Genomic DNA, 27,535 nt, shown 5'->3' on the forward strand with positions numbered 1-27,535 from the left:
TATCTAAGAATATTTATTAAAAATAATTCTCATTACAAAGTTTGAAAGACATGAAACAGTATTGCCCTGACATTAAAAAGAAACTGTTCTATGCTTTACGTATTCAATTTTCATATCTCTATGTGTCTAGCACAGGCGCCTTGCCAACAACAGGTTCTCAGTAAGTGTTTATGACCTAAATTGAGTTGCCGTTGATATTATCTTGTACTTTCACAAAAAGGGAAGGTATAGTGTTTTATGGGACTCTTAATAAATAAACCATGATCAAGAGAAAAGCCACATCTTTGAGTGGAAGATTCACTTTCATCATCAAGATCTACAGAGTTAGGAAAGGTATTAGCCTTCTATAGGAAATTCTGAATAATGCTTTCCAGGGATTTCTTGTTCTCTGGTAGACCGTGAGCAACTTGAGGGCAGAGTCCATGTCTTATCTGGCTATGATCTGCAGTATCTAGTATAGGCTGGGGGCACATAGTAGGTGCTCAGTAAATGTTTGTTAAGAGGCTATATTATAGGGGTCGTGACATAAATGGAGAATGGTAGAGAACCATTTGTCAAGAATCCTCTTATTATTTTTAATTATTATTTTCCTGATGAGTCAATGTCATTAGACATTCTGACAATGCAGCAGAAATCAGGCCCCCTTTGTACCACACAGCCTGGAATTCTCAACCACTAACTGTGTAGACTCAGCTTCTTACATCCAGACATTGGGAGGTCTAGATTCTAGACTCAGATCGTCCTCTAACTGGCTGGGTGTCCTTGGGCAAGTCATTTTCTTCTCTGGGCTTGAGTCTACCCATCTATAAAATGAAGGGGTTGGACAAGATGATCCCCAAGATTCTATTCTATGAGTCTAAATATTAGCTACTAAATAATTTTCATCCTTTATAGAGCTGAAAGGTTTTTAAGACACTAAAATTCAATAATGCTGAGCCTTTGTTTCTAATCAAGATATATATTCAAAGCCTAAGAGTCAAACACAGCATCCTACCTATAACTGACTGACACCAAGACCAGAAATCCTTTCTGCAAAACTACTGGCAGATGATTAGAATGGTTACGAAAGTAAATCAAAGCAATGGCAAGTGTTACAAGAAAGGATCTAAATTCAATCATGGCCCTCAAAAAATAGGCCATTTCATGAAGAGTTATTGCCCTAAATATGAAGGTCATATCTAAAAAGGATGGCTAGGTGTCAGGTAATATGTACATCATAGTTAAACGGATATACTGTATATTGAAATGTGCATCAGGATTAAGATATTCACATAGCAACAACTCCTTCATACTTACCTTCAATGCTATACACAGGCCTTAACACAAGTTAAGACTGCCCTCGTTATCATCAAAAAGTACAGTGATGTCTACTGGATAAAGAGCCCATTCTAGGCACTGTGACAGTATCATGGCGGGCTTCTCATCTGATCAGGCATCTGGCCAGGGAAGAGATAAGCCTCCAAGAATGTTCAACTGGAACGAAACATCATTTAGAAATTTGATCTTACTAAACGATAAGGAACCATAATCTATAAGGGCTTGGCCAGGCACGAGGACATAGATAAAGCACGTCCAAGAAAGGAAACCCTATTTTGCCCCAGCCTAACCCTTGGGACTACTAATGGAAACCAAAAAATACTTTCTTAAAGATTTAGGGGGTGGGAGATTATGGGATTTATACCATATTTAAATTTTTATGGTCTTTTTTTTTTTTTTTTTTTTTTTTGCCCCCAGATATATTTTAACATTTTCCTGAGCCACCATTTTCCTATAAGGATGGTCCTCTGGGATGCCTGGGCTTATAATTTCTCAGAACCTTAGATAAGGTTCCATTTCTTAGGGCTTCTGGTTCCTATGTAAGTGCAATATTGGGGCAGAAATGACAGTGCAATATTGGGGCTCAGATACTAACATACCCAATCGCACATTACAGAATAGGCCAGATGTATGCGTGTATAAAACACTTTACTTGACCTGGAAGCAAGAGAATACTCTTGCCCACAGCACATGTTTTTGTGCAATACAAACAAAGCATTCAATTCAAGAGTACTTGTTGAAAAACAGGACATAATTAAGCAGTTGGTAAAATGCATTCTTGTTTCCCACTTGCAGATCTCCCAAGAGTCCCTTCGAATTTACCTATACGAGTTTCAGCTTCCCGCTTGCCACTTAGCTTGATAACGACTCAAAAATCATTCCCTTGTTTTCAAGGGCTCTTCTTTCTTGTCTGCTCTGTGTACTACAGGGCAGTATTGACACATGGAATTAATGACAGGGTCTGTAATGAAACAACAGTCATGCAAACACCAGTCTGCTCTTTTGATAAAACAGCATGTTAGAGACCTATTCACCTCCCTCTAATTGAGTACTGCATAATAGTTCCGTTCCTTTTATGTAATATATTTTGTTCTATGATTAGAAAAGAAGAAAGGGGGAAACCTGTGAGGCACTGCTTCCTTCAATCGCCCCCTGATTAATTCTCTGTTTCTAATGAGGGTGGCTGCTATTTAGGCAGGTTCTGTTACATACTTGTTTTGTTGACTTCTGTACAATGTATAACAAAACCCAAGACGGGATAATTGGGAACCATTTCTGTGGCACAGGGATTCCTGCTCTTAATGTAAGGTTGGCTTGGAAAAAAAGAACCCTGACATTTTAAATTAGCCATTTCATATTTAATTCCTTTTCACATTTGAAAGATAGGATGAGAAGCTGGTAAGTAAATAAAACATTTTTAATGAACACAGAGCTTTTCCAAAAATGCCTGCTAGAATGGAGCCGGTGCTAGCCCAGAGAAAGCAGCTCTGTAATCTTTGCCCTAATTCCAAGTCTGAAAGTGCATCTTATTTCAAGATTTCAGCATCGCTGGAACAGTCCATAATACACTGAAGTACAGTGGACTGCCTAATAACTTGTTGATTTGCTTATAAGTGTTTATAACCCCTTTTTCTCATAGAAAAGTATAACCTTGGCCATTGCTTAACATGTTCAGTTACATACTGGGCAAGAATGTCCTTTGGGCTTGGACCCTAACCCTTTATCCTTCATGATTTTGCATCTAATGGCCTCCTAGTGCTGACTGGGTACACTGATCTTTAACTAAGCCACTAACCCAGTATATCTGGAGAGGTATGGTGGCTTTACCATAGCAAATTTAAAGTCTCTAACCTGCCTCTTCCAAAGCAATTCTGAGATCTTCCCTCAGACCTTACCATTGTGTTTTGGGACTGGGTACAATTAGGAAGGTAAATATGTAGCATAAAAATATCATTTCCATGACAAACGGATATAGCATATTGTCCACTACTTTGGTCTACTTTCTACTTTGTAAAGGTAATTGGGAGTTGACTAAACAGTCCCATTGGGAAGCCTTTTTAAAGTTAGATTTTCTTAATGTGATTGCATTAAATTTAAGAATTTGTTAGAATACTTATAATTATTGTCTTTTTAAAGTAATTAAAAGAACTTATATTAACATAGAGTCATAGCAATTTCACTGGTTTCCTTCATATAAAGGTATGTGTGTGTGTATGTTTGATATAAACTATTTATTTTAACATCTCACCTGATCTTTGAGAAGACCTCTACTATGGAATGAAAAAGCAGGAATACGTGTCTTCCAGATCTTAATTCTCTTCTCAGGTAAATATGCTGACTATCTATCTTTGTGCTTTGCATTTACTTAAAATTTAGACCATCTTATTTAAAGTCAGACTGACACATTTTTGAGAGCTGTTGGTCATTTTTCAAAATAATGTAAGATCTGGGGTCTTAAGACTAAGAACTGAATCTTGGCTATGTCATTAACCAGATGCCCAATCTTGGGTCAGTCACTTAATGATTGGTCCCACTTATTTCTCAGTGAAATACTCCTTGCCCTATCTAATTCAGATGGTTGTTTTACTGATCATTGGAGATCATATATATGGAAGCACTTTTTCAACTTTAAAGCACTGTAGAAATATTAGTCTTGTATCCTCATTTCTGTTAGAAGATCACATGCAAAGCTTCTAAAAGTTTGTTACCTACCTCACATTAAACAGCATGGTTAAAAAAAATATGGAGAAAGAGGTTAGAGACAGTGCTAAGAATCAAATTCAGTTTTATCCTGAAGTGGAAGTCATCTATTTCTTGGCAATTTCTCTACAGAATGTTTCTATCCTGTTGTTCAAATTAGCAAAATAATTATAAGGGGGTCAGCCTGCCCAGTGACACTGTTGAGTAAAACAGTAGATATAGAAGTTCCTACATGCTCTCCCCAATTAGAAAGATGTAAAAGTTGAAGGAGGGTATCTAAGAGCACAAACAGCCAGGGGACATTATTCTTATTTGATGTTTCTCTAATAGAAGCCATTTCAGCTAGTGCTTAAGCTAAGAGCTCAAAGTAGTCATTCGTACCACAGAGGTTTAAAGGACAATGACTACCAACAGACAATACAAAGGTAGCAGGACATCCTACTTAGAGATGTCTAGCCAGTGGAAGGGCCCTTGATGACCTAAATACACACAATATCAAGTTTCTCAAATTAATTGCCCCTTCACATTTAAAATCTTTATACTTTTGTACCCACAATAGATCTCATGATGCTTCAAAAATTGGATGTTTCAGAAACATACCTGAAAAACATGTCCTTGACTAACTTATCATAAAGGTGGGTGTAATCAACAGTTGTTGATTAAGCACAGTAACTTATTCATAGGGGAAAAATTACATATTACTTTTCAGTCAGCCAGCTTTAATAAGTCTAAAAATAATCCCAACTTTAATAAGTCTAAAAATAATCTCTGGATTAAAGGGAACTAGTCCCATACTTGGAATCTGCATTTACTAAGAAAGCCATGTCCCAAATACTACACACATTATTTATATACATATAAAATAAGGAATAGATAAGGAAGAAATGGGAAACAATGATTTAAATGTAAAATTTAGATTTTGATAGAATATATAAGCAAAATGGCAATGTACCTTGTTAAATGTGACTGGGGTGGGGTGGGATGGTGTGGGGTGGTGGTGGTGATTAATCAGTGCCTGGTTCCAATTAAGGAACTAAAGGGGATTAGAAAAGTCAAAACAAAGCTTAAACTTGAAATATTATTTCCTTTGGTTAGTTTAAGCTTAAGCCAATCAATCCTCTCTCCCTTCTTCTGGAGGAGGCTGTGTTATTATACATGAGCTGTGTGCTGTAGCTAAGGTGAATGCAATTGTATTAGCTGCACTGGACTTGCTTAACCACACAGTCCCCATTCTGATCTCCCACTTAGGTTGCAGGGGCTTATTTTTTTTCCAATTCAGAGAAGGAATTTTTACCCTTTTTTACCTCTGCTTTCACAAAGAAAGCTTCATTTGACATTTTTAATCTCATGCCTCAGGTCTTTATGTTTGATATACATTACAATGATCATTTTAAATAAATTATATACCCCAATATTTAAATTAGTCAGTCATGGGCCGAAGTACCTTTATGGAATTCCTTTCCAGCCCTGAATTTTATCATATCTGGCTAAGAAATGGAACTGACAAAGGTATAAAGTCTTAAACCACATAGGCTATTTGATAGAGCAAAAAACCGGCCTACAGATTTGGGGATCAGCTGTGCTCATTATTTCATCATCATACACTAGGGGAACCACAGGGTACAAGGCACTGTACTAGCTAGACATGATGGGATTTACAGGGTTCAGATTATTTTCAAACTCTTAAGATCTCCAGGTCCACTGCCAATCCCCTTACCTACATCTGTTGCAAATACAATCCTTATATACACAGACAAAATCACGAGGAATACTACTACTGTTGGTAAGCAGTGGGAAGAAAATGTTTGAGCATGAATCTCTCCACTGTCCTTGGAAATATAGCTATGATAAAGCTGCTGAGGGCGTGAGCTCCTTGTGGCAGTTACTATGTCCAGCATGGGGGCAAAGTGGAAATTAACTTTAATTTTTGCATTGGTGGTTTTATAGTTTTGGTAGTGGATGACATCTATACCCTACACCAGGCTCAGTAACAGTACTTGGCATGACCAACCTTAGTCATCACTTTGGTAATTGCTTTGGCACGGGCCACTGTTGCTAACCACCATCCTGGTGCAGGTCCTTCACATCTGCTCTCCTATGGATGGAAAAAAGGAAGTGTCTAGTGTCCATTCATTGGCCACGTCACCTCCAACCTAGCCTTTACTCACATGCCTTTCAATTCAGGCCCAGGAGAAAATGATTTCATTTTTGAGAAGGAAAGTTAATCAGACAAAGCTACAGTACACTCTTAGCACAATAAAGACTTGGTGGGATGAAGAACATCCTCAGAGTGACAGTTGAGGGAACCAGTAGCACGATGCTGAAGAGGATGATTAAGAAGTGTTCTGGCAAACACTGACTCTAACAGACAGACACAGTAGCACAGTGGACAGAGCAAAGGCCTTGAGTTCTGGAAAATGAAGTTCCTAGCCTCACTTTGTCACGAAGCTAGAAAGAGAATGTATGTGGAAGTGTTTTGTAACTGTTAAAAGGAAATGGATTATCACATCAGTAGCTTGGAAATATTCTGGGCAATTCTTTGGGTTCTTGCTTCCCCCAGTTATAAATCTGATAACAGATTATATTAATCAAATAATAATAAAACAACCTGAGCTTTGTGAAAGAAAGATGCAGTCTGTGAATACCAAAGGTTTCTATTATTGATAAGAATAGATTTCCCTCTACCTGGAATGAATGGTCATTTCTCCACTTATCTATTAAATACCTTTTAACTTCAAGAATCAGCACAAATGCTATCTTCCCTGTGAAATCGTCCTTGATTCATCCAGACAGAATGAACTGCTCCTTTTCCTGGGTATTTACAGTTCAACATAGACCTTATTTTGTCATTATTTCCATCTACCTTGTATTTTAGAACAGATTATAGCCATTATTCTCACTAGAATGTGCATTCCAAAGGCAGAGCCTGTCACGTTCTCTGAATCTCCCTCATCTTCCTAGCACAGTGCCTTGCACAGAGTAGCTGCTTAATAAATGTTCCCTGAATTGTACTGAACTTAGTTTACTTTGGATCTATGCCGTCTCTTCTACCTCAAAAAACCAAAAACCAAAAATCAACAGTGAAGAGAGAGAAGAAACTTAAGACAAACACATAAGATGCATAAAGAATGGGTTCATTCTTTGCATTCCTGCTTTGGAATGCCCACTGCTGATCTCCATACAGTTTTGTCATTATTAGTGAGAGCAAATGTTAGAAAGCACACAAACAAAGGCAGACAATATAAAAAACCCATCACACGTCATGCAAAAAGTCTGTGATTTAGGACTGTTTTTAAAGTTGCCTTTAGCTTCAATTTTAATGGCAAAATTGGTACCATCAAAGCCAACACAAGACATATTTGCTCTGTTTTATACATGCAAAAATCAGTATCACCTTTAGATTGAGTTGGGCATCTGCTGGGTGTTTCTGGGTGAGTAGGCATCTTCTTTGAGGCATAGTTTAAATCAAGTGGAAGCTTGGATATTTCAGACTTGACATTTTTGTATTTATTTGTTGGCAGCTTCTAGAATATGTGGATTCCCCTGGGATTAAAAGGAGAAGGACCTAGCACCATATTCTGTCCCTTGTACAAGGATGCCTTGTGAAAGGGTCTTATCTCTTTTAGTAAGTCAAGTACCTTAATTATACTGTATTATTTTAGGCAGTTTTTTCCCCATCTCCCACTTTCCTAATTTGGAGTTTACTCATCTAGGGTATTGGTAGTTGAACAGCATCTGGGTTCTCTTTTAAGAACTTGTATTATTGGAGTGAAAATTATGAAACTTGTTTACTATCCTGACACACTGATATGCTCCACATAGGTCCTTTTAACACTTCCCTCTCCAGCTTCTACTGTTTCACTTGCTACATCAGGTCCTTTCAGAAGTAGCCAAGCACAATACTTATGTTTCTATATTCATTCAGAGCTTATTGTCTGCTTCTTGTAAGTTTACCCTATACGTATTTGACCAGAATTCCTTCAGTAAAGGAACATGTCAGTTCTATATAAAGGTATGGAGAATGTTGTCTGCAAACAAAGGTCATTTGAAGACTATGAGCATATTCTAACCTTTTTGGAAAAAGATAAAAATTTCAAAGGACTATCTGGAAGTCACTAAATTCTAGTCATATGAGCTTTGTAGATGAAGAAGCTGTTTATTTCTATATAACTTGTACCACACGACCAGCATCATTTGAAACAAGCTTAGACTCTGCAGTGTCCATATACTTGTCACACTCCCCATGTGAGTCAGCCTCCTGCTGTGCTTTTAGCCTCTACTTGTTTCTTTGTTATACCTTTCCCTATAATGTTTGGCTTTCTGGCTTTCCTTGGATTCCAGCTGCTACTTCTCATGACTGAAGGATACTAGCCTTTACATAGTTACTGTGAAAAAGGAGATGATCAGAAGAAATACACCTTTAGTGGCAGCTGCCACCAACACACAGAAGCACTCACTCAAGATGGCTTAAAAGAGACAGTGACTCAATGTATGACTAGAAAACAGAGCAATTTAGGTAAGTGTGAAAGGAATTAATATTTTCTAGTAACTCTTCTAAGATGATGAGTTGCTGATTAGCATATATTTGACTTAGGTATTTTCAAAACTGGCTATTTTGGGAAGGGAAGGCAGTGTGAAGCAAGAAAGGAAGGGGAGATTGTCTTTAGAACCCCTAATTAATACAAGCACTTGCTTTCAGAAAACCCTTAATTTGAGCTATTCCTTTTCACTTTTTCCTGTTGGGTACATGACATTTTAGAATTCTTGGTTTCAGCAGCAACCCAAAAAGACAGAATTGCCAACTTGCACATCAAAAATGAGGGGGAAAAAAAGCATAATGATTTGGAACAAAAACCAAAACAGACTAAAACAAAAAATACAAGAAGCAGCAAAATCACTGAACCTAACTCACAGCATCTTTTTGAAGACAGGGAGGTTAGTTGGTTAAATATCACAGTGATCTAGTTGTTATTATCCTAGCTTTGAGAGTTTAAATGTTTAAGAATGCACATCCAGAAGCGGCACATGTAGAAAAACCATGGTAGCCAAGAGAGATCTGAACTACTGCTGCCCGGGCCACCCTGTTCCAATTAACATGGATTTCCAGAGTTGCTGTTCCATGATAACTCTCAGTAAGAGAGACAAAGAAATAGAACATTTTTAGAAACCAAGCAGAAAATGGATGGGAATACAATACCTGGAAAGTTTATCAAGCATGTTGACAAGTTTCATGGCTTCATATTCTTTTTGTTCTTCTGTCATTTCATCTATGGGGTTTGGCATTGGTTCCTCTAAATGACCAGTGATAAGATTAATGCTACAAAAAGAAAAAAAAGTTATGCTGTATGTTTTAAAATTATGCTCTTTCTATACTTTCTGGTCCAAGTTGTAAGTTATAATAAGAAAGAGTATAATAGCCAAAAATTGGCAATAATAGCAATTTTGTAGTATAGAACTGCTATAGCAATTTTTAAAAGTTTACTTTTTCTACTAATTTGCTTTGGGAAATGGGTGATAGTTTAGCTTTCTTTAAAAAAATAGCTAACTTGCCAACTTTTTTTTAAGGGATGGCTGCTTTTTAAAAATATGAAATTTGGTTGGTGCCGTTAGGATAAATATCCTTGGATGCATAGTTTATTAATTTAAGGGGACAAATGATTTCAGAGTAGGAGAAATCCATATTGTGATACAGCATAAAATAAATGTGTCAAAAAAACTGGAAAAATGATGGCAGAGAGGCTGAAATCTGAAAATGAAAGCATGCCAATTTATCATCTCAGGAAATTAGTCCATTAGTGAGACCACAGAAGGCAGTGAGTGTTCAAATAATAAAAGATAAAGCAGAAGAACAATTTTAATTAGATTTGATCTGACCTAGATTAAAAAAAAAAAGGAATGAAATCTAGCCTACCAAGAGACAGGTATACCATCTGGCTTTCTGGAAATAATTTAATAAAGTACTTAAAATGAATATGTTCCATAAACTTTGTATGAAGTTCTAATACCAAACAAGCTATCCTCTTAGATGAAAGCCGTGCTTTTTTTTTTTTTTTTTTTTTAGAAAGGAGATGAAAGAAAATTCTTCAGTGGCTGCTAAACATCTATAATGTAAACATCTTTCTGGAAAAGCAGACGAGGTTACGGCATTTTTGTTTCAGCCATGTATGGACAGTTTGCAGGGATATTTCATTTGATCATTAAAATCAAACAGCAAATTGCTAATAAAGTGCTTTCTAGGGTCTACTAACCCAAATGCTTTCAGTGGGCAGGTCTGCAGGATAAGCAAATGAATGAACTGGTCAACTGTAAATAGTGTGGAATGCTGGGGACTGGGATAAATTTGAGGGCAGTGCTAGTCTAATATGGCAGGAGATAGAATCCTATGGGCCAAATCAAAGACCCTGTGATCAATCGGATCCTCTGGAGACTACCTTGCAAGCCCTGCTTTAGACTTTGACTTGAGCAGGTTAAGTTTCTTTACTGACCAGGGATTTCTCATCTGAGTAATAAAAGGGTTAGGTCACTAGGTATTATCTATTACTAAAAGATTTCCTACTCTTCTTAGACATTCCTTGGAGGGTACATGATATTCAGATTCTTGGGAAGGACTCTGAGCTCAGTATCCTCACAAACCAGATCTAAAACATTTTTTTTTAATGGTCTTGTAAGACCTATGTCTACAGCCATTATTAAAAAAGTTTTTTTTTCCTTCAAAGCAGTGGATCGACCACCCACCTCCCCGCCTTTTTTTAAACAAATGATATCAACACAGAAAGCCCATATATAAAATAGACAAAGTGGAACTGCTCAGGTAGAAGAGGGTTGGGGTGGTCAAGCAGAGTGGAGGCCTAAAGCCCCTTCTGTTTGTCTATACTTACTTGCTTCCCCTTAAGGTTGCCCCTGAGGCACTTTTAGGATCCCTGGGAGATAGTCTGAAAACTGTAGCCTGTCAGTGAGTCTTAGTTTTGGCTGCACATTATAATCACTTGATAAACTTTAAAGAAAAGGCTTAGGGCTCACCTGAGACCAACTAAATCTATGAGTTTTATTTTCCTGGTGATTGATACACAATGAGGTTAAGAACCACAGGGTTAGGGTGCCCACTTCAGAGACTCATTGTTTGCTACTATTCTTTTTTTTTTTTCTGATCTCATAATAAATGGGAAAAAGTACTAAATGGGGTCATCATAGTCCCTAAAAGTCAAGGACAAACGGGCCCCAGACAAGGTTTCAGAGAACTACAGTGTTTTTAAGATGTATCCAGATGCCACAATGAAAATGTAATTCCACCCATTTATTATTTGCTTAGGTTGTAACAACAGAATGTTTTCACTGGTTTCCTTTCTGCCACCTTCTAAATTAGAAAAACAACGAGTCTTATAAATAAATTAGTGAAGGTACTTATTATAGGCACATACTACTTCCCAAGCAGACAAGGGAAATCAGGTCTTAGAAGAAAGTACAAGGGAAGACAGATATATTAACTATGTAAAACATGTTTGATTTGCCTCTTGAGAGAAGGCTTTTATTCTCAAGTTCAATGGAGGGGTGACTTAAGAAATCAGATCCATCATTTTCAGGGGAAAAATGTGCTAGGAGGATATACTAGTAAGCACTGTAGTATCCACAATATAAAGTCAGGACATGAATTCCTAAATCAGGGCACATTGGATTCTCTTCTTGGTTCTTTAAAGGCTTAATAGAAATGATGTCCATTTTCCACAAGCTGACCTCAAGTCTCCTGCTGCTAAAATGATTTGATGGCTTGCTCTGAAATTAGCTACTAAAGTCACAAAATCCTTTGCTCACTAAGCATAAAAGCAGTGGCCAGAAATTCATTCTTACAGAGTGAGAATTTACCATCCTTTACTCATGCAGTACCTCCAGTCCCCAGAAGAATGTACACTATATCACATAAAACACAAGTTGAGGCATCAAACTGTGCCCCTCTCTTATGGGAAAAATGCCAATGTACTTGGGGTCAGGAGGCAGACATGGACACTGTCTGCCCTCTTGCTCCCCACTTCAAAACAGACTCCTGTGGTTTCCCTACCCAGAGAGGAAGAGAAAACAAATAGTCACTGTAACAACAAAGTGAGATTTCATAAAATAGATTATTTTCATTTAAAAAATCACTTGCCACCTTTATAACCTCAAATAGTATAGTTTAAGACTTAACATTCTAGGTTTCAGGATCTTAACACTGAAATTCTGGGGTTAGTTTTTATCTTGTTCTAAGACTCTGAGTCTTGGGGATCCCTGAGTGGCTCAGCAGTTTGGCGCCTGCCTTTGGCCCAGGGCATGATCCTGGAGTCCCGGGATCCGGTCCCGCATCAGGCTCCTGGCATGGAGCCTGCTTCTCCCTCTGCCTGTGTCTCTGCCTCTCTCTCTCTCTCTCTCTCTCTCTCATAAATAAATAAATAAATAAATAACCTTAAAAAAAAAGACTCTGAGTCTTAAGATGCTATAAGTACACTAACTGTGGTAGATATGTATTGGGTAATTTTATGGTATGATTTTGTTCTACCTTGTCTGTTCCCCTCCCCCATCTTTCCAGTACTCCCCTTCTTTTTTTTTTTTTTTTTTTTTTTTAAGATTTTATATACTTTTATTTGATAGAGAGTACAAGCAGGGCGAGTGGCAGGCAGAGGGAGAAGAAGGACTCTGTTGAGCAGGGAGCCTGATGTGGCCTTGATCCCAGGATTTTGGACCTGAGCTGAAGGCGAATGCTCAACCATTGAGCCACTCAGGCTTCCCCCAGTACTCCAATTCTATGATTATATATGTCTTTCAATTAGGTGACAAGAATTATTTAAACTCCCTTGTAGTATATTATCGAGCATTTTGTATCACATAAAGTCATTATATGAACTGACCAGTTATGGGCCTGGTGATAAAGGGATTAAGACATAAAAAGGTAAGAGCATATGAATATATATGTAAAAGCTGAAATATATTTCAAGACTTTTGCTTTTGATTTGTTGCTACATCTGGCTAACATCAATAGTACTAGGTCATTTAACAAAAAAGCCACTAAAATTTCTCTGAGCTATATGAAAGTTATCTTTAATCTCTAAAAAGTGGGGGATTAAATTTTACTCAAAGTATTCTGGTTAAAAAAGGGGCTTTAAGGACAAATCCTTACAGGGGCTAAGCAGGTAAGATGAATGAAAAGGATCTGCCGTTAAACCAGAGGAGCTAATGCCTGGTATGATGGGGACCACCACCATGCAACTCCATCAGCCAGTTGCTGTGTGAAAATGCAGGCTTAATGTTGTTATCAGAACTTATTCAAAAGAAGTCAGAAATCCAAATTTCCATCTGAAATATCTGAATTCTAAATGTTGGCAAGGAATTAAGAAGCACTATGTGAAACAGAAAATAAAAACACAGAATTAAATAACCAGTGAATGCAACATCAAGGAGGCAAGCAGAACCTAACTTTGGGCTAAATCGAGCCTATCCACAGAGAATTTGCAACCTCTAGAAAAGGGATCAGGGTTTTCAGGAAAAGGCATTTGCAAGCCCAGAGCAGGAAAGGAGGGGGAGATGGGGTAGGAAGGAGAAATTATATGCAAATAAGGCTAGACATGTCTTTCCAGGAAAAACTCCCCAGAATACTTGCCCCCCCCCAACAAAATAATAAAAAGAACAGAGTGGAAATTTACTATATCCTTCAGTAAATAGTAAAAATAAAGTTTGTTTTTTTGTTTGTTTTTTTTTTTTGTATAGCCTCAATATATGGTGACAATTACAATGGGACTTAAAGCAACAAAACAAATCTTGACAAAGAAAAAAAGTCTCTCGTTTCATGCTGGAAAAATTATACAGCTGCTACCACAGCTACTTCTGAGAGAAATATAGTCAAGAAGGAAACACCCCTCAGTTGCTTAGTACAATGATTTTAAGCTTCTGGATGTGATTTTGAAGTAGTGTAGGGTACGAAGAGTATAAGGAAGTATCTTAGAGTTCTACCCACTTTGGCCAGCCCTTCCTTCTGCCCTCCATTTAGCAGCCCTTTAACGACCCCCAGGCTCCTATATATCCAGCTTGAACGCCACTGGTCTAAAATGAGCCAAATGTCATTAGGAACACATCTTTGAATTGACGTTTGGAATGATGTACAAACCACATTAGTCAGTTTCTTATGCCACCTGTAGAGTCAAGGGGTCTCTATGTTCCGAGACATAAAAGAAACAGGTATAAAATTTAGAATTTAGAAATTTTTCTCTTCGATACAGGACCAAAGTTTATCTGAAAACTTATAACAAACATGGCTAGACATATACCAAAAACCTGTGTGGCATGTAACTTGATTCTATGAGTATATTTCTGCTAATTGCAGAAAGCCATTTCCAGTCCATTAAATACACTTACTTTGACACAAAAAAAGATTGTTGTGAAATTAATGATGTTCCATAGCCTGAGTGTAAGCTCCACACAATTCTTGGTTTCAGATTCCATTAAAGGATTATAGGTTACCTTGGTGCAACAATCAGAATCCACTTATATTTTTGACAACAGGACTAGGGCCAATTGGATAAAGGGTAATTTCTCTGCTTCTGCCAATACTAGCAACTGTTGTGAATAAATGCATCATAAGGAAAGCACACTGTGTTCTTGGGAATACTGATTGGTGAAGGGTAATCAGAGTGTAGGGGAGAGAGCAATCTTTTTAGAGGCTGACTTTATAAGCTTGACTAGATTGGTAATAAGTTTTCATAATTTTTAGGTTCTTTGAGCACAGTAGATCACTTTCCAGAGTATAGAGGGTTCTCTTACTTGCACAGTACTTTGTTTCACAAGGATCATTTGAATAAGTATTTTATTTGTTTTTAGGTAGGCTCCACGCCCAACATGGGGCTTGAACTCACAACCCTGAAATCAAGAGTCACATGCTCTACCAACTTAACCAGCCAGGTGCCCCATGAATAAATATTTTAAATGAACAAAATTCGCACCACAGTGTTTTACCTACAAGAGGGAAGATATAAGAAAAAAGCAGATGCAAATCTATCTGAAGGGGAAAGATGTAATGCTAGGTGAGAAACACCTATTTATATTTGTAAACAAGCAATGTTTAAGAAACACAAGATTTAAAAAAAAAAAAAAAAGAAAAGAAACACAAGATTTCACAATGGTGACTATTCTGATCACACTAACGCACCATTCCTATGAATAGTATCGGCCAGGTCCAAAAGTTGAAGAAGATTCCAACTAGGGAGGTAATAAGGCCTAAGTATAGAATCTTCCTAGCCAAGACAATAACAATACCAAACATCATGATGGTCCTTGATTTAAAGAAGAGGTGTTCCCCTGAAATCTAAAATCATTTTCATAATCTAACACATCTCTATTTCCCATTCTATTAGGAGAGACCCAGAGTTCTTGTATTTTCTCCAAGCATTCTGGTGCTTGTGAGACATGTGATCATCACCATTACAGAAGTCATCTACCAAACAAAATCAGCAATATACTCTGTGATATAATGACATCAACCATCTGTGAGCATTTAAAAGTTTTTTTTAATCTTAGTTGACTTGTCCACATAATTTGGGACACAATGAATGCCTAACATAATTTCTACTTTCATTTAAAAATATGAAAGTGTACCTCAAGTAGTAAACTTTAATGTCTCAAATGGAGAGAGATAAATATTAAAATGGAGAGAGATTAAATATGAAAGCACAGTTTATGGAATAGAAAAATCAAGAGCTAGCAGGACTAATTTAGAATGATGACTTCTATAATTAGGGAAAGATTAAAGTATGATTCCTCTATCTAAGCTTCAATTACACAATGGAGATGCCTGATTTATAACATCTAAATGGTGGCAGTCTTAAGAATGTACTGCTTAGAGTCACTGCTAGCTTCCCCAAAAGTCTTTTTTTCTAGGTCACACTCTATAAGATCCTCCTGAGGCTGAAAGCACTGGAGATACTAATAATGCTACCTACCCAGGCCTGATTTGCCAAGGAATACACGTCATATAAGTCTTGTCTAATGAGGGAATGATCTTTACTTTTACCTTCTGATAACATAGTACTTTCATGTTAACAGGGCACAATCTATCCCTTAAAAAAAGCACCTAACTTTGCAGATAATGATTTTCTATCCTTTATCAACTACCACATGATCCTCATTACATTCTAGAAACTGTCAGTAGAAAACCTAGAACGTCAACATCATTGATAATGCCAAAAAGGAAGGGCATACCCTTTTAATATTCAATAATAGAAACCAGAAAATTGAGCTCAAATAACTTCTAATAAGTGGAATTAAGAAATTTACCTGGGATGTGGGTTAAGAAAGGGATGAACAGGATGGGGAAGAAACAGAAGGAAGTAGAGGTGGTCTGTTCTGGGATAAAAGAAGAATTAGTGTCTTTGATTTCTAAGCACTGATTCAGGGAAGACTTGACAGATTCTCTGGTTTGTCTACTCAGTGCAATAATACATCTATTAAAAGACAATTACCCAAATTTTTTATTAAAATTTGCTGCAGCGCTATCCTTTCCTTTTGCTAGTAATGTACCATTTTATTGACTCATAATGGCTTTTGTGCAAGAAGGAAGATCAGAATTCATGGAACTGAACCTATATTTAGATTTCTGAGAAAGACTGAAGCATCAAATAATCAACTTATATACTTCGTCTTGATTATACCTTACTCAACCTTATGGAAAAGAAAGCAAAAACTAGGCAATAATACCTTTTAAGTATATGACGGTAGGTGTCTAAAAATACCATATCTCCAAATACTTAGGAGAGGGTAATGAGCATGCAGCAGAACATTTCTTACAATATAATCCTTCCTCAATTACTTGAAGTCACTCTGTAAGCCACTAGCTATTAAATCACATCTAAAAACACTATTAAATGGAAAGCTTCCAAATCCACAAAAGAAAAGAAACACTTGGAAAATGAGAGACGACGGAAGTGAAAGGCAACTAACCAAATCAAAGGCACAGACATAGTTAGGTGAAAAGAAACTTGATACTATACTTTGGTTTTGCATTTTTGTATTCTTCAGTGTCTGTGTCCTCGTCCTCTGAGTACCAATTATCTCCTCTTCCTCCAGCCAAAAGGCCCCTGGCCGCCAACAGTCCTGCAGCATTCCCATAGCCAGTGTATTTCAGCAGGCTATCCACTGCAAAAACAGAAGAGGTTTTTAGACAGGAATCCGTCAGTGCTCACTGTCATTACCGACTATTCACCAGCACAGGGAAGCTGGAGATACGTATCTCAGCACTAAACCTTAAAATTGAGAGATTTTCAAAGTGTGGTAGTGGTTATACTGACTACCTACAAATTCTCTGACATGCTCTGAATGCCAAAAGCCTTTTTTAAGGTATCAGAAATTCAAGTGGAGCTGTTTAGAATATACTTTGTGGCAAAAGTGGAGCCTCTGTGACCACAGGGTCATCGGTAAGGGTGGTGTTTTAAATTTCTGGTCACAAATCTTATTATTTATCCAGTTTTAGAAAACGATGACTAGAAACTAGAATTAATGAAAGCCAGATTAGAATTTTACCAACACAGTCATTATCTAAAATCTTTCGCGTACTCTTTATAGGGAATGGTGGGTAAAGAGTAAAAGAAATCACAAAACTTAAGGATGTTTGCAAAAAGGATAGCTAAGTTACTATTTTTTCAAAAAGTCAGTGACAATACATAAGGACATGATATGCCCTGAGAAGACAGGCCCAGGGGCTAGACTGGCTGGATTTTAGTATATGTGCTGCTGAAGCGAGCACTGGCTGGATTTTAAAAATGGCTCTACCATTTACTAGCTGGTTGACTTAGTGGGAAGTTATCCTATATCCGTGTACCCTACTTTTTCTAATCTGGAGAACTGGAATAATAATCTACTTCACAGGTTAATACATGCAAAGTGCTTAGAAAAGTATCTGGCACAAAGTCAATACTCTTTCTTTTCCCCTGGTAATATCAGGTACAATGAGCATGTTAGGCTTCTCTTAGTGAACCACAGCAGCAACGGCTCAATGAACCACTGGGTGCAGGTCAGTATTACCTTGTCATCAGTGCAAGGTGATAACTTTAACTCTAAGATAAACAGACACATAAAACTTTTGCAGGGAACCTTGAACCACAGTTCAAGGATTTTTTTTTTTTTTTTTTTTGGTAATTTATAAGAACCTTTAACAAAGATACTAAACAATCATTAGCAGCTTTATTTAGCAGGCCTTTTTTTTTTAAAAAAAAAAGATTTTTATTTATTTATTCATGAGAGAGACACAGAAAGAGGCAGACATAGGCAGAGGGAGAAGAGGCTCCCTGTGGGGAGCCCAATGCAGGCCTCGATCCTAGGACCCTGGTATCATGACCTGAATGGAAGGCAGACGCTCAACCACTGAGCCACCCAGGTGTCCCTTAATAGTACTTTCTTTACTTCACGTATAATTTTATTTTATTTTTTAAAAGATTTTATTTATTTACTCATGATAGACATAGAGAAAGAGAGAGAGAGGCAGAGACACAGGCAGAGGGAGAAGCAGGCTTCACGCCGGGACTGAATCCCGGGACTCCAGGACCACACCCTGGGCCAAAGGCAGGCGCTAAACCGCCGAGCCACCCAGGGATCCCCATTCACATATAATTTTAAAATGAACACTAAAATATTCACTCTAGGGGCACGTGGGTGGCTCAGTCAGTTAAGTGGCTGGCTCCTGGTTTCAGCTCAGGTCATGATCTCAGGTCCTGGGAGCAAGCCCCATGTCAGGCTCAGCTCCGAGCTTAGTGAGGGAGTTGGCTCCAGCATAATCTCTCTGTGTCCCTCCACCCCCTGCTCTTTCTCTCTCTCTCTCTGAAATAAATATATCTTTTAAGAAAAATTCAAATTAAAGATAAAAATTTTATTTAAGGTTTTCAATAAAGTGTAATACTAAAGACAACTATAGGAAACAAACCCAACACTATCTTTTTCACATACAAAGCTTTAGTAAAACCTACATCTGAAATACTATTGTAATTCAGATTACTTACCTCAAAAAAGACAAAATAAAGCTGGAGAAGATTCAGAGAAGAGGAATTAAAATGACTTTGGGATCTGAAAGGGCCAGTGGATAGGAAGTATGTAGGTAAGGAAAGGACTATATGTGATCAGAGTATGAAATCATTAAAGACATGGATGGATAGGATGAATAGTACAGGATGGGCTCATTAAATTTTTAAATGTTTTAACTAGAGGATGCCTTCCTTCACACTGAAAATAGGTACTTTGGGGACAAATAAAAGAAAGTCCTACAACATCATAGGATTTATTAAACTGGTGACATCTGTGCAAAAGGAACCATGGATTAATAATATAAGTAGAAAAAAATATAAGTAGATTAAAGTTTACACTATTCTCTTTCAACCATTTTTTGTCTTAAAACCTATTGGTAATTGTTGTCTCTTTGATAATAATTCTCAATAAGTTCTAAATAGAATCATATTAGAATTTATTGTGGTGTTTTAATTTGAAAGCCCTCTGAATAAATCTGAACATGTTCCCTCTTGCTATCAGTGCCTCTGCGAGACTGGGATGGTTTAGATAAGTTAATTAATTCTTAATAGATTATTAGGGAAGTGAATATTCAGTGCATACAGATATTCTTAATATTCATGGAGGTCAGACATGACTTTAATGACACGGTCAGACTCAAGGTCAACGAGGTGAAGGATCATAAATCTGAACCCACATGGCCCTAATACTCTCACTGGAAGCGTTTTTGACAAGGCTTATTTTTTAACAAAGAGGTTTAGTAGTTCCAGGAAAAAAAAAATCACTAAAATTGTAAAAGTCTAAGTTGAGATATGAATATACTTAAAAAAATAACAATAGGAAAGACATAAAATATAGATAACCACCTACAATGACTAAACATTAAAACAGTTTAAGAATGCAGAATTTATGAAAGGCCAAAATAGGTTAAAAAGAAGTAAACAGAACATTAATCTGCTTTCTTAAGCAGAAAATCCTCCTGGAAGCTAGTTGGTAGTAAAAAACACCTAGCACTTTTATGAAAATGCTGCTTACTGTTCATTCATGGCAACAAATGCGTCAACTCTGTGACAGTTTGGGTTACAAAGGGTACTTAAGACACACCTTGCCTTCAAAACAGATAAGGCTATAGTCAATAGTTTTAAAATCAAATGAACTTTTGTTACTAGGATAAAATACTTTAAAAATGAGGGTTGGGGAAGGGAGACAAATGGACTATAAAATCTTCATAGTGAGAAATATTTTCTTTGTGAAGTTCTGATTGACATTATTTGGTGGAATGTTTCGAGCTATTTTCAAATACATTGTATAATAGCCTATTCAGTACTGGGAAGGTAGTAAAAGTAAAAAGTGAGCTGCTAAGGGCAAGGAAAGATTTTCTGTGTGGCCCTTAAAATAAAAAGGAACAATATAAAAATATTTTTTTTGTCCTAGTAATCAATGACATCATCAGGTAAAACTGCAGCAGAAATGAGACAAATCAGCATTCAGTCAGAAAGTTGTAAAAAATATTTCACCATTATTTTATCAAGATGTTAGAAGGCACTATAAACAGAGGAAAACTGACAGTAGCACCCTGCAGTTAGACCTGCACTGGTGGTAATGACATCATTGCTTATACAAATGTGGGCTTTATCACACTCTATCATGAAATCAAAAAGTCCTGCTCTTTCTGAGGAGGAAGAATGGCAGAGCCAGATTCTACCCAGAGACCATTCTCCCCTTCTCTGTTATGTAGAGAAGGTTTTATAATCCTTTTCCTTCCAAATGCTGCAACTTCTAGAAATTTTACACTAGTAGCTTCCTCTAACTATTTTCCCTATTTCCAACCTCATATCCCTCTATTCTTGTTCCATACAATTGCCTCATAGATATTTGTAAAGCAGAAATATGGTGTTATCACTTTCCTGGATAAAACCTCTAAGATCAGCCATAAAGGCTAAGCGTTCTTCATTTTCTGGCCCCTGCCTTCTTTTCCAAACTTGTCTCCTATTATTCCTGCACATCGTGCATTCCTCACATCTTGAACTAGTCTCTTTCATAAACATACCAAGGCTGTTTCCCATTTCTCTGCAAAGATTTTCTCTGTCTCCACACTATCCTATCATTCCCTCTTTCAGGCTGTCACAATACCTGGCACATGCCTCTCTCTTAGTGTACTGAAATTATTTCTTTATATGGAGAGATCCACAGGACCATATTCAATACACTGCATTCAGACAGCAGAAATGTTTACTCTTATAACTATCTGTAAGGTACTATGTTAAAACTGGGGATCCAGAGATGAAGAAAACATGATCTCTGACCTAAAGAAACTCAATGTCTAGAATGTAAGTTCAACAAATTAAGAGAACATAGCAAATATCAAAAGTACTAAAAACAGAAGAAAGTAAAAATGGTAAAAGAAGAGAGAATGATTAACTCTGCCTCCATGATCAGACAAGTCTTCACAGAGATGATACTTAAACTGATCTTCTAGGATAAATAAAGCTCACCATACTAGCAAAGACATTCCATGCAAAGGGAACGGTATCTGCCAAGTCATGATGATAATGCCAAGAAACAGTACAGTATAATCAGGAAAGAATAAAAAATTTAGCACGACTAAGCAGAAAGTATAAGATAATAGCAAACTGAATTTAGAATATATGTTAGGCCATGGAGGCATCTAATAAAATTTGGATTTTACTCGGTGTCAGCTAGATGTATGTATGTATGTATTTATCTAGATGCTTTTAAATTAGAAAGTTTTACAAGGTAGTAATGACAAGATTATATTTTAGAAGAATCATTCTGTTAGCCATGTGGAACACAGATTGAAGAAAACTTGACCAGAAACAGAGGGATATGACAATTTCAATAGTTTAAGAGACATACAGATTGGGAATCCCCAGCAAACAGGCTGAATGTCAAGGGAGAGGATGAGATCATTCAGGAAGCAATGTTAAGTGAGAACATGGATCAGAAGAGAACTCTAGGGAACACTGGCAATTAAGTGCAGGCCAAGACAATCGTCAAGACTGAAAAGAAAGGTCAGAGGAAATCTAGGAGTGTATGGGAGCACAGAAGCAGAGAGTGGTCAATAATAAGATAAAGGCTAAAAAATATCCACTGCTTTTGAACTTAAGTTATCTTATGAGTTTGTTGAGAACACTTCCAATGGAATCTGGGAGGTAGGGAATGGCAATGGGAAGCCTACCTTGCAGAAAGTTGAAGCCTGAGTGGATAGTAAGGATACTAAGAGGAAAAACAGATTAGTCTTTCAAGATGCTAAGATGTGAAGGACAGTGACATGGAGATGTGTATAGGTTGAGTACAACACCTAGAGACAATTAAAAAAGGAATAGAGGGTAACTACTTTCCAAGACAAAAAGATCAGCAGGAAAGGGAGATTCAGCTTCAAGCTAAACAGATTTCTTCCTCAGAGACTGAAATAAAGGAGATCAAAGTAAGCTTGTAGTTGTGGCACTATGTGCTGAGGGTGTCCCAGCCTTATTTCTCTGTGTAATGCAGCCCCTACCACAGTGCCTAGCACACACTGGGAATTAATGAATGTGTTAACAGGGGGAGGGTTGTATTATAAATTATTTTCTTTTAATATATGATATAAGGCCTCTCTTTAGTCCCCTGGATAAAGTACACAATTTGCAGAGCAGGTAATACAAGTTTAGATTTGGCTTAACAGAAGTTGGTAGGAAGGAGCACAAGTTAACCTATGGGCCACTGTCCACTGGGGACACAGTTTTAGCCTGGTACCGATGGGTATTTAAGACACTGGGATGACTCTTTCTGTGGCAAGCCTGCCCTTTGTGTCTCTGCCATTTCAACTTTCATTCTTAATTTAGTCTCTGTGTTCCTAACCCAATTTGACTGCTGCTTGCTGTTTCCACTTAGTGGTGTGACTTTTAAGCCTTAATTGTTGTACGTTCACCTTCAAACTTAGCTTTGAATGTCCTTAAGAAGAATGTTAAACACTGATGAATTATTTGAAATTTATCTCACTTTAATATAGTATGCCTCCATTCCCAACCCAAACTCCAAAATCTGATGACTTACAAGTTGAATGCAGACTACAAACTTTTTTTTTGGCTAGATGCTTTTAAATTAGAATTAGTTGACAGCACTTAAAAACTGGGAGATTTTATGTAAAAATCCAGAGTCCTGGTTTCTCTTGAAAAATCTGGAAGATGTGGTAACGTTAGCCATATGTTCCTTCATGGTAACAATGAGATGGAGCTAAGTAGCAGCAGTGTCCTCTCTCCAATCCTGCACCATCCCCTTGTTCCCCTATTCCAACCCACCGCCTTCCCAGCAATGAATTGTCAGTTTTCATTTATCATCTTACGTCCAGTTCATGTTTATTACCAGCCTGGCATTTGCAGACATGTGAGTTTGTAACCCTTGGTAAGAAAGTAAGTAACATGAAAGCAGAGATTTTGTTTATCTTTATACCTCTGTACTCCCTGGCTCTAGCTGAAAAGGTTTTTTTTGAACAGGTAAATTTTTATTCCAGAAGAATATATCTACTACATATAAAATCAAATTGGAAGGAAAAGCTGATGGTTATATCTGGAATTGTTAAAAGTCAAATGAAAATGATACACTTTTGCTAATATGGGTTGGCTTTTCAAAGTTAATCCTTTCAAATTAAAAACAACAAATTCATTTATAAATGCATATACCATATCTGCTATCACACTAACACATTAGTAAGGTGATTATATTTAAATCTATAATTTATGTATTTAGATATGTAATTATAGAAGAAATAAAACTTCAGCTTCCTCTTTAAAAATTTTTTAAAAGTAAATAAGAAATGCATGCTCAGTGCAGAAAAATTATAATATACACAGAACTAAAAAAAAAGTCACCAGTCATCCTACTACTCAGAGGTAACAATGCATAAAATGTTATATTGTGGTAAACCTCTTTTGATTGAGATACAGATGTGTGATTTAGATTTACGTATACATACATAATTATACTTTAAAAAACAGCTCATTTCCGATTTTGGAAAAACTGATTCAATTCAGCCAGTATTTACAGACTACCATATGCAAGGCACTATACCAGTCACTTAATTCCAAGATGCTACATCAATCTTTTTTCAAAGTCATGAAGGGACTGAATTGTTTAAAAGAGCAGATGTGAGAAAGTTGAAGATAATTACTATAAGAGGAAATGTGGCAGAATGGAAAGAGGACTCAAATTTGCTTTAGCACTCAGCAACTGTGTGACCTTGAAAAAATTACTGCAAGTGCCAGGTTAACTCATTTATGACACTGGAGGGTTCTTATGAGAATTAGATGAGATTATGGCATAGAATGTTTGGAACATGATACCCCCATACATAATAGTTATGTTTATTATCATTATTATATTGATCAAATAGTGTTATTAATATACCATCTTAACAGGAACTGAAGGTGGCTGGGTCAGTCAGAAATAAAGTTTAAGAAGTCAATGGATACAACTCAACAAGCAAAAACCCCAAATAATTATATTAAAAAATGGGCAAAAAGCCTGTAAAGACATTTTTCCAAAAAAGACATACAAATGGCCAACAGGTATTTTTGTGAAAAGATACTCAACATTACTAATCATTAGGAAAATGCAAATCAAAACTACAATGAAAGATCATCTCATATTTGTTAGGATGGCTTTTACCAAAAAGATAAGAGATGATAAGTATTGGCAAGGATGTGGCAAAAAGGGAACCCTTACACACTACTGGTGGGAATGCAAATTAGTGCAGCTACTATGGAGAACAGTACAGAGGTTATTCAAAAAATTAAAAACAAAAAACAAACAAAAAAACGAACTACCACATGATCCATCACTCACTTTTATATCTGAAGCAAATGAAATTATTATCCCCAAGAGATATATCTACACTCCCAAGTTCACTGCAGCATTATTCACAACAGCTAAGATATGGAAACAAGTGGTGTCCATTGTCAGATGAATGGATAAAGGAGATTATGTGTGTGTGTATTTATTTCAGCTGTGATAAAGAATGAAATCCTATTTGTGACAAGTATGAATCTAGAGAACATTATACTAAGTGAATAAGCCAGAGAAAGACAAATACTGTATGATTTTACTTATATGGAGAATATTAAAAAAAAAAAAAATCAAACTCCTAGAAGCAGAGAGTAGAATGGTAGTTGGGGATAGGGGAAATGAGATGCTGATAAAAGGCTATAAGCCTTCAATTATAAGTTCTGAGGATCCAATATACAGCATGGTGACTACAGTTAATACTATTGTATTGTACACTTGAAATTTGCTAAAAGAGTCTTTTTTTAATAAAAGACTAAGTCTTAAGCATTCTCACCACACACAAAACCCCAAAAAGTAACTATGTGAGGTGGCAGATATTTTAATTAACCCGTGTTAATCATTTCACAATGTTCCAATAAAAAAATTAAAAATAAATCACTTCACAATGTAAATATGTACCAAATCATCATGTTGTATAATATACTTTAAATATATACAACTTTACTTGTCAATTATACCTCAATAAAGCTGGGTAATAAAAAAGGATTGAACTAAAGATTTTGAGAGAAGTGAGTTAAGTTTTCTATCTTCAAATTATATCTTACAAAACTGAAATACTTTATAAAAGTGGAATATAAAATCAGCTTAGATGGGAATTTTATACTAGCACATTTATAAAACCAGGAGCTAAAGAAAGAAATAGGTAAAAAAATCTGGATATCTTAAAGTTCTTTGTTTGAGGAACTTGCTTTTGAAGAGCAAATAATCCATATAATTTCAGGAAATATCTGAAACGCCGGGACATCTGCACCCCAATGTTTCTAGCAGCAATGTCCACAATAGCCAAACTGGGGAAGGAGCCTCAGTGTCCATCAAAAGAGGAATGGATAAAGAAGATGTGGTTTATGTATACAATGGAATATTACTCAGCCATTAGAAATGACAAATACCCACCATTTGCTTCAATGTGGATGGAACTGGAGGGTATTATGCTGAGTGAAATAAGTCAATCGGAGAAGGACAAACATTATATGGTCTCATTCATTTGGGGAATATAAATAATAGTGAAAGGGAATAGAGGGGAAGGGAGAAGAAATGGGTACGAAATATCAGAAAGGGAGACAGAACATGGAAGACTCCTAACTCTGGGAAACGAACTAGGGGTGGTGGAAGGGGAGGAGGGCGGGGGGGTGGGAATGACTGGATGCAGGCACTGAGGGGGTACTTGATGGGATGAGCACCGGGTGTTATCCTGTATGTTAGCAAATTGAACACCAATAAAAAATAAATTTATTATTAAAAAAATAAAATAAAATTATTAGCTGTTACCTCAGAAGACAATCACTTTATATATACTTACAGAATGGTGTTTATTACATTGTAGTATAGTTATTTTAAAATTTCTCTCTACCTCTATCTTCTTTAAGAGTAAGGGGTATATCAAGCATTTTTTTGTACTTTCCATCTTCTATTTTATACTTCCATAGTATGCTACGTAGCTCACACTGAATTATTATTTATTGATAAAATAGCTTAGTGAAGAAACCAAGACTCCTATAGCTTTAATTCTAAGAGGAATTAAAAAGGAGAATTAACCCAGGCCTTCATCTGGTTATCAAAATAGTAGCACCTTGAGGGACCTGGCTGGTTCAATCAGTAGAGCTTGCAACTCTCGGTCTCAGGATTGTGACTTTGAGCCCCAAACTGAGTGAAGAGATTACTTAAAAAAATAAAATCTTAAAAAAAAAAAAAAGTAGCACCTGAATTACTTAAACAGATTTTTCATAATGGCTCTAGGTCCTGACTCATCAAGATTAAGAAGTGTGGGTTAAGGATACAGAAGGCAAAGTTTAATTTGAGTATGTTTACACATCTCAATGAATTCAGAAGCACATAGAAAATGTGTTCAAATTATTTTTAATATCTCCTCAGGCCCTTTAATAGAAGATAGGAGTAAGCTCTGAAAAGAGTGGAATGAGGTGGCCACTACTAACACAAAGATTTCTTAAATTCCCTCTGAAAAAATAAAACAGTAGAGAGCAAAGAGAGTTTAACCTACCTCTCTCTTTGCAAAGGACAAAAAGGAATTCAGCAGCAATTTGCTTGACTCCAAGGTCAACATGTGTCATGAGGCGCACCAGCTTATTTCTCACAGTTGAGCCAACTTCAGGTCGATTTGTCACATCCCTCAATGGTGGTAATACCTAATGGCAGAAATGCAAAAACCATCATCAGTTGTGGGTACTAGAGTAAGTAAGGATGGTACCATGCAACTGGTCAGTCTTATGATGTCTATGAGCTCAGTTTTTTAAGAGTGGAAAAAGCTTTAAAAAAAAAATAGAGGTTTGCTTCCAAATAAAACTAAACAAAGAAACCCCCTCAAATGATTTCATGCTTGTAATGAAATTTCATTTGAAGAGAAACATCTCTTCACTGTACCACCATGAAATACTTTAATTCATTTCTGAGTTTTTAATCATCTAAGCATCTGCGGTGCCTTTGCCTGCCT

General features: G+C 36.7%; 1 protein-coding gene across 8 annotated transcripts in view; it reads right to left on the reverse strand.

The window, feature by feature from the left end:
- The window catches only part of RIC8B (RIC8 guanine nucleotide exchange factor B), a 99,885-nt gene that overhangs the window by 5,944 nt on the left and 66,406 nt on the right, over positions 1-27,535 (reverse strand). Inside the window, exons 7-12 of one of the 8 annotated variants that reach the window (XR_007413504.1) lie at positions 27,086-27,230; positions 17,022-17,166; positions 9,215-9,334; positions 7,412-7,560; positions 6,029-6,112; positions 2,140-2,278 (exon numbers count right to left, since the gene is read on the reverse strand). Coding sequence is in view for 3 of the 8 variants with exons in the window: in XM_025461905.3 (XP_025317690.1) it covers positions 6,073-6,112; positions 9,215-9,334; positions 17,022-17,166; positions 27,086-27,230 (450 nt within the window). In the remaining 5 variants the exon portion in view is untranslated. Of the gene's footprint in view, positions 1-1,301; positions 1,474-2,139; positions 2,279-6,028; positions 6,113-7,411; positions 7,561-9,214; positions 9,335-17,021; positions 17,167-27,085; positions 27,231-27,535 lie in introns of those variants that run through there. The other 7 variants (XR_003142039.3, XR_007413505.1, XR_003142055.3 and 4 more) reach the window with 7 other exon arrangements.

Source organism: Canis lupus, chromosome 10, assembly GCF_003254725.2.
Source record: "Canis lupus dingo isolate Sandy chromosome 10, ASM325472v2, whole genome shotgun sequence".
In the NCBI taxonomy this organism is placed as follows: Eukaryota; Metazoa; Chordata; class Mammalia; order Carnivora; family Canidae; genus Canis; species Canis lupus.